This window comes from Somniosus microcephalus, chromosome 3 (assembly GCF_052327205.1).
Source record: "Somniosus microcephalus isolate GS21.2 chromosome 3, FLI_Smic_1.0, whole genome shotgun sequence".
Taxonomy (NCBI): domain Eukaryota; kingdom Metazoa; phylum Chordata; class Chondrichthyes; order Squaliformes; family Somniosidae; genus Somniosus; species Somniosus microcephalus.
This window is the reverse complement of record NC_140989.1, coordinates 349,325,755-349,340,581: the sequence shown is the minus strand read 5'-3', so window position 1 is coordinate 349,340,581 and position 14,827 is coordinate 349,325,755. Positions and strand designations below refer to the sequence as shown.

General features: G+C 42.9%; 1 protein-coding gene across 16 annotated transcripts in view; it reads left to right on the top strand.

Moving 5' to 3' along the window:
* Positions 1-14,369, top strand: part of cdc7 (cell division cycle 7 homolog (S. cerevisiae)) — a 63,661-nt gene extending 49,292 nt beyond the window's left edge. For all 16 annotated transcript variants that reach the window (XM_085983366.1, XM_085983367.1, XM_085983368.1 and 13 more), the window contains 3 exons: positions 2,775-2,857; positions 5,134-5,283; positions 12,865-14,369. In XM_085983366.1, the coding sequence (XP_085839492.1) occupies positions 2,775-2,857; positions 5,134-5,283; positions 12,865-13,280 (649 nt within the window). In that variant the 3' untranslated portion in view covers positions 13,281-14,369. The remainder of the gene's footprint in view (positions 1-2,774; positions 2,858-5,133; positions 5,284-12,864) is intronic.
* The last annotated feature ends 458 nt before the right edge of the window (positions 14,370-14,827 follow it).

Below are 14,827 nucleotides of genomic sequence, written 5' to 3'. Positions count from 1 at the left end.
CCTGCCATACCTCTAATTATCAGACTATTTACTAACCTAGCTGGAATAAACTTACAAACTTTAAGAAAGCCAAGTAAAAACACTTACCAGATACTCACCAATCAGCTCCCTCTTTTTGAACATGTAGTTTTTAATCCCAGCTCTTAATTTAAACCAATGCCCAAGATAAAGAGAGAAATACTGACCAACCAATCACTTCCCTGCTTTCCTGTGACATCACTCCTTGTTTTTGTTGTCAGGTCCGCTGCCTCCGCTCTCGGGCCTCGCTCTGCCGCACTCTTTATATCCTCAGGCTCCACTCTCGCTCCCTCTCAGGTCCGCTACCTCCGCTCTCGGGCCTCGCTCTGCCGCACTATTTATATCCTCAGGCTCCGCTTTCGCTCCCTCTCAGGTCCGCTGCCTCCGCTCTCGGGCGTCACTCTGCCGCACTCTTTATCTCCTCAGGCTCCACTCTTGCTCCCTCTCGGGTCCGCTGCCTCCGCTCTCGCTCCCTCTGCCGCACTCTTTATATCCTCAGGCTCCACTCTTGCTCCCTCTCAGGTCCGCTGCCTCCGCTCTCGCTCCCTCTGCCGCACTCTTTATATCCTCAGGCTCCACTCTCGCTCCCTCTCGGGTCCACTGCCTCCGCTCTCGGGCCTCGCTCTGCCGTGCTCTTTATATCCTCAGGCTCCGCTCTCGCTCCCTCTCAGGTCCGCTGCCTCCGCTCTCGGGCCTCGCTCTGCCGTGCTCTTTATATCCTCAGGCTCCACTCTCGCTCCCTCTCGGGTCCGCTGCCTCCGCTCTCGGGCCTCGCTCTGCCGCACTCTTTATATCCTCAGGCTCCACTCTGGCTCCCTCTCAGGTCCGCTGCCTCCGCTCTCGGGCCTCGCTCTGCCGCACTCTTTATATCCTCAGGCTCCACTCTCGCTCCCTCTCAGGTCCGCTGCCTCCGCTCTCGGGCCTCGCTCTGCCGTGCTCTTTATATCCTCAGGCTCCACTCTCGCTCCCTCTCAGGTCCGCTGCCTCCGCTCTCGGGCCTTGCTCTGCCGCACTCTTTATATCCTCAGGCTCCACTCTCGCTCCCTCTCCGGTCCACTGCCTCCGCTCTCGGGCCTCGCTCTGCCGCACTCTTTATATCCTCAGGATCCGCTCTCGCTCCCTCTCAGGTCCGCTGCCTCCACTCTCGGGCCTCGCTCTGCCGCACTCTTTATATCCTCAGGCTCCACTCTCGCTCCCTCTCAGGTCCGCTGCCTCCGCTCTCGGGCCTCACTCTGCTGCGCTCTTTATATCCTCAGGCTCCGCTCTCGCTCCCTCTCAGGTCCGCTGCCTCCGCTCTCGGGCCTCACTCTACCGCACTCTTTATATCCTCAGGCTCCACTCTCGCTCCCTCTCCGGTCCGCTGCCTCCGCTCTCGGGCCTCGCTCTGCCGCACTCTTTATATCCTCAGGCTCCACTCTCGCTGTCTCCGCTCTCGGGCCTTACTCTGCCGCGCTCTTTATATCCTCAAGCTCCACTCTTCCTGCCTCTCCGGTCCGCAGCCTCTCCTTGAACATTTTTGTAGAGTAGTTTCAGATAGGTAAGCCACATACCAGACCAGTCATGGGCCATGCCGTAGATAAGACATTACAGTTGAACACCATATTTACTGAAATGTCATCTGAAATCCAAAATCAGGTTCCAAGTATCCCGTTAAATTGTAGCAACTCAATCATCTAAATCAAGATCAGGCGCAAAAAAGTTCACCATTTCTTTCAAAAGCTTGATCATAGAAAATCTACCAGCCCCAATAGGATAGGTGCGCCAGTTCCCAAAATAAAGATAATAGCAAAATACTGCGGAGGCTGGCAATCTGAAATAACAACAGAAAACGCTGGAAAAACTCAGCAGGCCAGGCAGCATCCATGGAGAGAGAAACAGAGTTAAAACGTTTCAGGTCAAAGACCTTTTGTTTTCGACCTAAAACGTTAACTCCCAGATTAAGGGATAAAAGTCAGATCTCAGTGTTTGTAAATCAGTGTTCATAATACCTATCTTCAGAATTCATTAAAGCCATAGTGATTGAGTATTTCAATCACCATAAACTCTCATTTTGTCAGTGTTTTGGCATCAGATTGAATTGGTTTACTTGTGACATCAATTTAATTGTTCAGAAATTATTCTCTACATGAAAGATAGCGTGGCCATATCTATCCCGTGTTGTAAATAGTTCAATTCTGCTGGTTTGTACGGTTTAGGACTACTGAGTCCAGCAACAAGAGAGAGATTCTCTCTATAGCCTGTCTACGGTATTCCTTTACTGGGTGGATATGGCGTTGGCAGACAGCTGTGCAATCCGTCCTCTGCAAGATTATGACTGAAGCAGCACCTCAAAGGCCCACATGTGCTGCTGCATCTCTATATCCATTCATAACATTTGCACAGGCGATCTGTATCAAAGCTTCATACACCTGTGGACCTTTTGCAGTGTCATCTGGGACTTTATCCCTTGCATTTTCTATTATACTTAAGAAATCAAGGTGAAAGGCTGTTGTCAGTGGTCCAGGACACCATTAAGATTAACAAGTGAAAAGGCAGGTCTGCTAAACCAAGAATTAGTGGCACTAAAGAAAATGCGAGTGCGAGCAAGGCAGTCCGACTAAAGTAGTACAAGAAAAACTCAAGTTTAAACAACAATCTGAGTTTTATAACCACCTACTTGATTTGTATTTTGAACTGAAATGATTGGAAATAATATCTTATTTGCTTGTTTCATAAGTGGTCATTTACATGTAATAAGATAACCTCTTTATCGGTAGACGTCAGCAAGTTGCCCCAAGAGCAGGTACTCCAGGATTCAGAGCACCAGAAGTCCTAATGAAGTGCCCACATCAGACGTCAGGTATGGAAGGGTTAAAACAAGTTTTTATTTTGGCCTATAAAATGGAAACCAAAACTTGGGTAATGTGGTGACGGGGCCGGGCCGGGGGGGATATTTGTTTGAAATTACCCTTTCCCTTAAAGCTTTCTTCAAAAAAAAACTTTCTACATCTTGAGAGGAAACATTTACTTGTGTGCAAGTCATAAAGCAACTGTGGAGACCCAACGTGCCAGAGACCTAACTCAAATAGACCAATTTGGATGACGTATTGGGAGTTGTGACTTTGGCCAGGTGTTGAGCTAAACAAGAATCAGCATCCTCTGTTTCTGGGTGTAATTGCTGGCACTCAAGTTCACATCAGAACTGACTGGGAGACATTCCTAGCCTTTCCTGAAATCTGGATCTTGAATTTCATGAACTTGACCCTCTCTGTACAAAGGAGCCATCTGTGTTAAAATAAATGACTAAATTCTCTTGCTACATTTTCCTAATGAAACCCCCAGATTCGCGATAGCCTTGTTTAGTAGTCTCCTAAATTGCCACGTATAAGATAGAACATCAGAAAGGTGGATTGGTATTCCAGTGTACTGTGCTGTGGAGGAGAACGATGATGCTTCGCATTTCTTTTCTTTAAAACAATCTTGCCCGCGGTGCCAGAGATGGGCAGCTAATCAGAGTTGAGCACTTTTACACAGGAGGGGAAAATAGGCGGTGAGTCACCTCGGGCTGCCTGCAACAGTGGACTGCCAACAGCTCATCTACTTGCTGACTCACACAGGGCTAATGTATACTGCTGGGGGAAGCTTAAATTAAAAAAGCAAATTACAATAAAATCAGGGATGTGTTTTAATCCTTCAACTATTTGCATTCACAGGGTTTTATTTTTGTATTAATTTAACAGGTATTAGGGCTAATTCCTAAAATTTTAAGAGGTAACCAAATTAAATCACTATATAGCAAGAGACAACAAACCTATCAAAAAGTGTATGTTTTATAGTATCTTCTAATAAAACAAATACAATTTTAAACAAAGTAATTTTCCCGTCACATTGTACTGATGTGAGACAGGCAATCATAACTTTTGTAAAAGCATTTTTTATTAGATAATATGCATGTTGGCCAGATCAACTACTCCTGCTCCTATCTTCTATGTTTCTATAGCAGGGACAGGGTACTGAATTTGGATGATCAGCCATGATCTCATTAAATGGCGGAACAGGCTCGAGGGGCCGAATGGCCTACTCCTGCTCCTATCTTCTATGTTTCTATCAAATACACACCAGTAATGGTGAAGTCCCATACAGGAAATCTCACACTAAGGAATGTATGTAGATCAATTTATGCCATGTTATACACATAACTTGTTTTTTGAAATAACCACCAATTAATCATTATGCCAGGTATTTTCTGTTTGTAAGCATTTTTCCATGTGACACTTTGCAAATTTATCCAAAGGAGCCTAATATTTTGAACTAGGAACATTTTAAATTTAGCTTCAAGTTCATATGGGATTAATTTTTTGAGTCCTGAAATTCATTTCCTGTTTTTCAGCTAATATGTTCTGTTTACTGTTTTGCTGTGCACTTTTTTTAAAGCAATATGTTCAGTGTTATCTGTGCTATGTCAGAACTAACCCGTTAATAGAGGAGGTTGCTAACAGTAGGTCATTTTTTCTGGCTGCATTATATTAAGTATATATATTTTTGGTGGTACAGCTGGCCAGTGCTGTGTCTACAGACCATGAGCACCCATTCTTCCATCTGAGGCAGAGTGCTTGGTCTATAGGAAAATCGCTGATGGGTAGAAATGGATATAAATGTAAACCAATCAAATCAAACACCCATTCTGTTGGTTAAAGTCTGATTCAGCTGTACAACTTCATGTTTTCCTTTCAAAGCTACGTAAAATATATTTGCAAATAAGAGTCAATTAAACAAGTTGGTTGTTTTATCTTTAGACATAAAATGAGAGACAGATTTTTATGTAAGATTCAACATCAGTGTTCATTATGTGGGATACGGAATCTGTTAAAAATTACGTGCGTGTTAATGCTCAGCATATTACAGAAATATGCTGTTTTATGTTGGGCTCATGGAAATGTAAAATTCAGCCACATAAAAGCTGTTCTTCAGAAGACAGAACTTTTTAAATTTTGTAGAAAATAGTGAACTCTTCCATGCAATCTGTTGTAACAATTTTAAAATACATATAATGTCTATATTTGGATGGATGTGAGAAATGAGATGCTTTTAGCTTTGTCTTTTAAGCGAAGACCCAAAATGTGCTTTGCTTCACAGCTATTGACATGTGGTCTGCTGGTGTCGTCTTCCTTTCCTTGTTGAGTGCCCGATACCCATTTTTCAAAGCCAGCGATGATTTAACTGCATTGGCACAGATCATGACTATTCGTGGATCGAAGGAAACCATCCAGGCTGCTAAATCATTTGGTATGGATCAATAAATATGTTTTGTCTGTTACCAATAATCTTTCAAGTTTATCAAGACCGGCAATATTTTTTTTAATGCTCAATAATTTCATGAGACTGCTTTGTCAAAGGCAGTATTCAGGCATACTTGCACCTGCCACAGATGTTTTTTAAAAGTTCTTTGAATATCTTCCAGTATGTACACTGAACAGTATTCTCTCCATATTACTTAAACTGGATCAATGCAAAACTTCGCTATCAAGGTAACTTAAAATTATCGATACGAGTCACAATACATACATGTGCCTTCCAGTCCTCCACATTGCATTTTCAAGTTATATACATTGTTTTACAAATGGAATTGATTACATAGATTGGTCAGTATAATGTACAAGCAAAAAGCATTTTTGACAAGGCAAGTTGACTACTAGAAGTAGCCAGTGTTAATCTGATTCCTGGTATATAGACTGATAGAGACTTGTTTTTCTGGGGTGATACCAGAGAATAATCCTATATGCTGAATGTGGGAACTGCATACTATTATAGGGATGTTAAATGAAGAGAAAGCTGCAAAAATGTGGACTAACCAAGTAAAGGAAAAGAATTAGGGGGAAAGAAAGGAGAATTGAAATCGCAATATGGAGAAAATGGGAGAAAGCAGGGTTGGTTAATTAAACATTGGGGTGGGGAGAAAACAATTTTTTTTATGAACAGAAAAAGCAAGCACTCATAAAAGATACAAAGATTAGAAATGAAAGAATTTGGGGGAAAAAGATAAGGTGAAACTAGTATGGAGTAAAATAAAGAACTGAAAATAAAATGTTAAAATAATAAAATATCCAGAGGCCCCAATGATTCAGCAATGAGTAAATGTTCTGTGCAATATGGTACTGAATCATATACAGTTATTTATAGCATAGATGAATTTAAGGGGAAGCTAGATAAGTACACAAGGAAAAAAGGAATAAAAGGATACGTTGATAGGGTGAGATGAAGTAAATAGAGCGGGAGGAGGCTGGTGTGGAGCATAAACACCGGCCGAATGCTGCAAATTCTTATGTAATATAGGCAGGTTCCAGATTTGAATCCCTGGCCTATGCTGAGTTAGCCAATCTATGCCAGGATGGCTTTGAGGAAGTTACAGTTGATTGCAATACACTCTTGACTTGAGAGGGAGAGCCAGTGAGGTTCACATAGCTGATTGCTGTCGAACCTGTGGATGTCATGCAAGGACAGGATCAAGCTTTGCCTTGATGCCGCAATGTTTGAAAAGCTTCCCGACATTGCTGTCTAGGCTTATGTACAAGAAGTGGCTTCTTGGCTGAGGTTCTGAAATACTGCCAGTGCTTATGAAACTCTACCCCTGCATGCGTCATCATTTTCAAGAAAGATTGGGGAGAGGGAAAATAGAATTAATACTCTACCAACAAAAATTAGGAATACAGTGGGCACAGCATGTTGAAGCTTCACACAGCATCACAAATAGTGTGATATATTTGTACTGCACCACTGAGGGACAGATTCCTGCTGTGTTTCTATTGGGACTGGCTGACTGGAGGAAGGAGCTTCCCTGAAACACAAAGGAAAAGAGAGACTTGCCATAGGCCATGCTTCACATCTTCCAGCAGCTCAATCAAAGGCAGCCGAGATGGTGGAAGACCTGAAGAGTGAAGAAAATAACCTGGGGAAAAAAAGAGCGAGCTACCTAATTGGGAAAATAAATAACAGGCAATATATAAAAAAGAAATGTTAAGTAATTGAAGTCACCGTGAATGCAAAAGCCTAAATTGGACTCTTTTCTGGAATTTATTTGGCAGTTCTGAAAGGTTTAATATGGATATGCAGAATTTGATAAGCGAGTCCTAGACTGGAAAGTTTGACTACAAGAAGCTCTGCTTCACAGCATTTAACAGTGTAACTAACCAGACATGTTTCTCGTGTAGCCAAAAGTCTTCATACTTAAAGATGCAGGAGGTAGTTGTCTGTGTGAGATGCTACATAATTGGCAGGAAAACTGAAAAATATGTTGTGTTTTAGAACATAAAAAAATGTGTTGCTCCTTTTTCAGAGTTCATTTGAAGGGAATGTCAGTATGTGACCTTTTATATTTTAAGAGTTCTCAATGACCATATTTGTTCCAAACTTGAATCACTTTAAGTGTATCGGACAAATGATCCAAGTTAATGTTGTTTCCTTTCATGCAATATGCTAAATATACCTTTATTTTGAAAATGTTTGTACTGAATTTTTTTACTGCAGTTTCAGCAGTGTTGTTACTGCGTTTAATTAGGTTTTGTTGCAGACAGACATGTTTTGTTTATTTAAAAAGTTCCAAGGAGTGGTTGGTCATTGAGTTAGCACTAGCACACTCCCTTTTCAAGTCCATACCGATGGGCTTTCTCATTGCCAGATGTAATCCTCCTATCTGAAATGACTTGCGCAGTTTGACACAGTTCCTAGTGGGTACTTCGACATGTTTTGTTAATTATACAATTCTAAGGCACTGCCAGTGCACAAAGTCCATTGCCTATGGGCTTTTTCATTGCCAGATGTAATGGGCCTGAGCGAAAGGGCTTTCAGATAATGTGATGCAGTCCCTATTGGGCTGAAGCTTGCAGAAGAGGAATAAAATTGAAAAGCAGAGTGGTTATGTTAAACTTGTATAGAACTTTGGTTAGTCCACACTTTACTGTGCACAGTTATTGTCTCTATATTACAAAAATGCTAGTTCTGGTATAATCCTTGTAAATCTTTTTACACCTTCTCCAATCCCTCTGAGAGGTTCTAACTATCAGTAAAGATTCAACAGGCTGGAGCTCTCTTCTCTAGATAAGAGAAAGCCTAAGGGGTGACCTGATGGAGGTCTGTAAAATACTGAAGGGGTTTGATAGGGTAGATGTAGAGAAGATGTTTCCACTTGTGAGAAAGTCCAAAACTAAAGGACATAAATATAAGATAGTCACAAATAAATCCAATAAGGAATTCAAGAGAAACTTCTTCACCCACAGAGGGGTTAGAATGTGGAATGTGCGACCATATGGAGTATTTGAGGCGAACAGCATGGATGCATTTAAGGGGCAGCTAGTTAAGAGAAAGGAATAGAAGATTATACTGATAGAATTAGATGAAGCAGGGTGGGAGGAGGCTCATGTGGAGCATAAACACTGGCACAGACCAGTTGGCCTGTTTCTGTGCTGTAATTTCTATGTAAAAAGTACAAATCTGTCCATAATTCAGGAATAAACTGCCAACCTTGTTCAGAGAGACTTCATGGATCACTGGTGTGAAAATGGAAAAAAAGTTACTCCACTTGAGAGAAGGTGCCTTTCTGTGGCTAGGATTAAGATGTATTGTTGGGGCAGAGTCAAGAGATCTTTATTCTGCATATTACTGTGTTATACCTGATCCAGGAGTACTCTATGTTGGTGAGAAATGGACAAATAATAAAATATGCAGCAGTAGCCTTGACACAAGAGCTATGTGCTTGAACTTAAGCCTTGCTGTGAACGTATGTACTGATAACTCAACTGTGGTCTGCTGTGTCACCAAGCAGAATAGGAGTCACTTTTTGGCCTCCATGCAAACTGCTTATCAGCTAACCTCCTAGTAATGGCACAAAATGAGGCAATGTCAGGAGAAACATCAGAATCTTTTATAGGGAGGAGCCTCGTGACCCAGATGAATTCTCATCTGGAATTATTGATCACCAGAGATTCTTGAGTAATGTCATGGCTCTTGAAAGGGCCGGCATAGAGGGACCAGATGTTCAACAGGCATTTGTGCTGGATTCCAAGAATTCCTTTACCCTGAAAGACTACATGGTCACCATTTTAATTCATCAGTTTATGTTGCTAGACCAGGACTCCAAATTAGTCGACTCCCACAATGCTATTTTTGGCTGTCACGTACCTTTTGGCAAGATGGGGCAGGGGCAGCACGGTGGCATAGTGGTTAGCCCTGTTGCCTCACAGCGCCAGGGACCCGGGTTCGAATCCGGCCTCGGGTGACTGTCTGTGTGGAGTTTGCACATTCTCCCCGTGTTTGCGTGGGTTTTCTCTGGGTGCTCCGGTTTCCTCCCACAGTCCAAAGATGTGCGGGTTAGGTTGATTGGCTATGATAAATTGACCCTTAGTGTTAGGGAGATTAAAATATGTGGGGTTACGGGGATAGGGTGGGATATGTGTAGGGGTTACGGGGATCGGGTGGGATATGTGTCGGTGCAGGCTCGATGGGCCGAAATGGCCTCTATCTGCACTGTGGGGTTTCTGTGATTCTGTGAAGATGAACTGTAGGGGAGCACATGGTTTATGAAAGCCGTTTGGGAAGGGTCGTCTTTTGTTCGATAGGGTTCTGAGCAAACAAATTTAGCATCAACTTAGCATGGAGTCTGCTTATAAGTGCAACATGCAGAAGAATCTCTGAGGCCATCTGCAGACAGTGACCTGGAATAGTATGCATCCTTTGATTCACCATTTTACCCTCGCTGTGCTCTAGGCTGGTCTGAAGACGCAAGTCTTCAGAATCCTACCATTAATTTTCGTAATATGGTATACTCCCCTACTATTGGTATGCTCGTATTTATGTTGAACATCGTGTTGAACATTCTTCATTTCTGACCCGCCGTGGCTTAGAGCTCTTTTGCTGTTTTAATGTTGGAAATTTTAATGCTTTTGATGTTTCCCAGTACCGAGACTGCCAGAAAAAGGCTTTAAATATAGAAGGGTTGGGGAAGATCACTCGACTGCTTGGCATGATTTTCTTAGGGACCACCCTAGATTTCTGTTATGGGTGCTGCAGTTCATGCCCCGATGGTTAGAAACCTTCTTTTGCTGACACAAGTGGAAGTGTGCTACTTGCACCCAATTATGCTTTGCTTCAGGTACAGATTTGGAGGTGTGCCGTCAGCACAGTAGTAGTGGTGGGAGAGGAACTTGGATGCATGTGAAATTTAAAGGGATGGGGACAATTAAAGGGAAATGTAACAATAATGTGGCAAAAAAAATCTGAAAGCCTTTGGAAAGACTCAAAAAGCATCTCAACCTATTGGCAGCCTTGGCCAAACCTGAAAGGGTAAGGAATTAAGAAGTGGCAGGAGAAATGAAGGTGAGGGAAACCCAAGGTGCGTGCATACATCTGCAGAAAAGTGACAGCAGCCCCACCCAACACACACCCCGGTCTTCTGGTTGTGCTCCATGAGGTAGTTACAGGAAACTCTTTCGTATCCGGCACCGACGGGACCGGGATGGTGCCGGTTGATTAAAAATTCCGGATAATGGAGAGGTATATCTACCAAGGCTATTTTTAACAAACAAAAATAAAAAAATCAAGAAACGTGCAGTATAATTGGGTACTCACCCACAGAATGTTGTGTTAAAGGGATGGTGGAAGATGCTTGATTAAGTACAGTACTGCCAGTTGAGGGTAATCCATAACTCTTTAATTACTTAACAGTAAAACAAAACTTATAAACGACTGTATACTGTAGTTTTCGGAGTGAGAATTTTGCCGGTTATTAGAGAATTCCGGATATTTAGGTGCCGTTTAAACGAGAGTTTCCTGTACTAGGGAAGTTGTTCTCTGTGCCACTCAACATCACCATCCCAATAAGTCAGCATTGTAGCATGCCTGCAAGAAAGTGGATCCAAATTTCAGGCTGCAGCTTAACACACTGTCACTGGATGTGCCAGCCCTGTGCTGTATGGTAGCTGCAGGTGCCCTTGCAGACGATGGCATGGTTCCGTTTCCCTGTCTGTTGACAGATGCTAAGGACCGTTCCTCGCGATCTTTGCCAATTATGTGTGCCAAGTGTTTACAGATATTTTGTGGCACCTTTACTGTTGTGACCAACCAGAGTATACAAGCTGTTGATCACCCTGGCATGTCACCTTGCATGTAGGGCCACTGAAGGTGTTGGGGTGCTTCTGACGATGCATCCAATATTATGCTTAATCAGGCATTCACATATCTGATTTATACCAATGGGCCTACTTCCTTTGGCACTGGGAGTCTCTGTATGCACTAATCTTCTGCCCAAGGGTACAGAACACTTGTTACATCCTTGCCTTCCTGTTCTTCCCAAAAGCAAGGATAATGGGGAATTCTCAACGGGAAACCCATTGTCCTGTGTGAAGGGGGAAATTGGCAGCCCTAGCAATCCTGGACACCTGTTTCATCCAGGCATGAACAGGAAATAAAGCAAATTAGGTCAAAAATAACAAAGTAGGGTGCATACAAAAGCAAAATACTGCAGATGCTGGAAATCTGAAATAAAAACAGAAAATGCTGGAAATACTCAGCCGGTCAGGCAGCATCTGTGGAGAGAGAAACAAAGTTAACATTTCAGGTCGATGACCTTTCGTTAGAACTGGAAAAAGTTACAGATTTTAAGCCAGTGCACGGGCAGGGAAAGGGTGGGCGGGGAGGAAAGAACAAAAGGGAAGGTCTGTGATAGGGTGGGAGGCAGGAGTGATTGAGAGACAAAAGGTACGATTGTACATGATCGGGTACATGACAACCTTCTTGCCTCACTTGCATGGAACTGCTTAAAAATAAGTCCGAGCTTGCTGTGGCCACCAGATATGATGGTGAAAAATAGGATGTTGTAGGTATTCGGGTTCACCTAAGTAGGTATTGGACGAATGCCTACTAAATAATTGAGTTCGACTTCAGGAGAACAATCAAGAAGTTCTTTAATGCAGGAAACAGATGAAATACAGTGACAATATAGATGGATGCAGGAGAGCCAGTAGGTAGGTCATAACCCAGCGGGGACGCCACGAGGACTGAGTCCGCAGTCCTGTGGATTGCGTGATGACGTCATCACGCTCGGCCGCGTTTTCCCGCGCTTGTGTGGTTACGTGACCGTGTCGTGACGTCAGCGCGTTTTCCCGTGCTTGGGCAGTCACGTGACCCGCGTCGGAACGTCTACCCGGCACTGTAGCTGGCCGTTGCGGCTGAAGTCGCGGGAGCGGGAGGCCGAACCGGGCCGGCGGCCACCGCAGGAGCGGGAGGCCAAGCTGTGCCGATGGCCGTCGCGGGAGTGGAAGGCCGAGCTGGGCCGGCTCGCATCTGGGTGAGTCACGTCATGCGCGACGTGACGTCATTGCGTTAGGTCGCGTCTTAAAGGGGCAACGGCCCAAACAGGTAAGTTATATACATACATAGTTAAGTTAAAGGGAATTATGTATTATAAGTAAGGGACACCCGGTGGTACCGCCACAATGTGTGCAATAGTGGGCGGAGATCTAGTGTGAGGGATCTCCACCCCATTTACTGATTTGGGTTTACCCAAGTGTAAAATTGAGGCTACCATATCTGTAAGTAATGTTCCCTTCCCCAACCTGCCATAGATTGGCAGCAGTAGTCTATTTATATCTGGTGGTTGAACTTCTTACAGAGAATGAAAACCACACATCAGGATAGTAATTAATATTTCCAGCGCTGCCAGGCCTCACCTTAAAGCACAAATTACATTTTAATCCAAATGTTTTTATTAGTGTTGCAAAATCCATTTGTTTTTACATTTTCATTGTGTACAATATATGCTGTCTATATATGTAAAAGATGAGAGTAAATTCAGGCCATTTCATTTCTGTATTCTAGGTAAAGCTGTTTCATGCAGCAAGGAATGTCCAAAATTGGATTCGAGGACTCTGTGCGAAAGACTGCGAGGAACAGACTGCTTAAATAAAAGAAAATCAAACCAAAAGAGTGAGCCAGTGGCGTGTTCACGTATCACTGGCAGTATGCCAGGTCCAGATATAAAGGGTGATGAAAAGAAGGAAAAGATTGATTCCTTGACACACAAACAAGAGCTTCACAGCCAGCCAAGAAAGGTCAAGCACGATATTCAATGGGACTCTGATTTCAAAAGCACAGCTAGATCGCCTGATAGGAAGGGTTGGAATAGAGTCCCAGATCTAGCATATGACCTTCTAGACAAGCTTTTAGATTTGAACCCAGTGACTAGGATATCTGCGGAAAGGGCTTTGAAGCATCCATTCTTTGAAGGCATGTAACTCGGATTGGGATATTGAATGATGTGTGTTGCATGTTTGGGATAAGCACAAAAGTACATGATTTAATAGTGGCAAGTGCTCATTGCAGCCAAATTTTGGTGAAATGAAGGGCTTGACATTCATTCAGAATTTTCTACTAAAGCAAGTTAATCAGCTAACCTCCTCTTTCGATCCAGCCATTGAATTTTATTTTTTTACATATTCGTGACCACTGCCATTCCCTAGCCCCCTTCTCCAATCCCTCGCTCTCTTTTGAGAGTTTAATTGCCAAACTGCTTTTAATTAAAATGTATGCACCATGGGATTTTATTTAAAATAATTTTATTTTCTTCCCCAACACTTGTGTGTCACGCAACATTCCTCACCCAAGCGAGGCGGCAAGAGGCCTGCTTATCTCAGCCAATGGCCTGGACTGACGGATCCGCCACAAGTCTGTGCAAATGTTGTTGAAGCTAACTAACATCAAGACCGCATTGTGGGAGTGAAATTCATCTCGCTAATTACCTTGTGAGAAAGTTGGATGTGAATTTTTTTTTTTTAATTTAAGCAGGAGGTATTGCACCCCTTGCTCCGAAAGTACAGAACTACCAATGTCCTGTTCCATTGCACAGTCAGCATTTGATTTTTTTGTTTCCTATTTATGCGCTTTCAAAGCAATCTCCTCAAATGGAATGATGTGGCAGTCTTGCCTGCCTCAATCTCTGTGGTATTTGTCAAGTTCATTCCTTAGTCACATCAGTTATTGGTTACAATAAAATTTATTGAAGGCAGCACCACCGCCGTAGTCTTGACACACACCAAATGCAGAATGAGGAGGACCGTTTGGTAACTAATGGTAGCAGAGGGGAACAACATCCAAATAAATGCTCATTTATTTCTCAACCTTTGGCGCTCGTCTTTATCTCAGATTTTAGTGTCGCCCTAAAAATGTTTGTGCAATTACCTTGTGCTTCTCCAGTTGTTACTTTTGTGTCATAAATTTTCTTAGACTTTTTTTTGTCTAGTTTTGAGAAACGTTAGCTGCCAAAACTGTGTTTATAATTTTATTCCAGACATGTATCTGGCAAAACATTAAAATATATGAAAATGTTTTGTGCTTTTAACTTTTTATTGCATATGTTTTCAAAACATCCAGAGGTGCTGTATGCAGTTTCTGGCACCAATTTGATTTACTTTTATCTGCAGCTGTGGAATCAGAACAGAAACTGACAATAAAAGGAGCTGCCCTGTGACACTGACTTTAGGGGGGCACACATGCTAAAGAACTCTAGAATTTACATTTGATAATATTTGAAGCTTTTGTTGGCTATTGTTAGCTGCATTTTTAATGTATGCCAATATTTGCAATTTTTTTGTAATTTGTAAATGAGCCACTGGCCCAGGCTTTACGGTTTCTGCCCCTCTCCCTCTGCTCTACAATTGGTGGAAGAACTTTCAGCCATCTCTGCCCTCCTCTCTGGACCTTTCTCTCCCTCCATCCCTGCCTTTGAAAGCCCTCTGAATCATTCTTCAATCAAGCTTTAGGTCACCTTTCCATATTCTCCTAC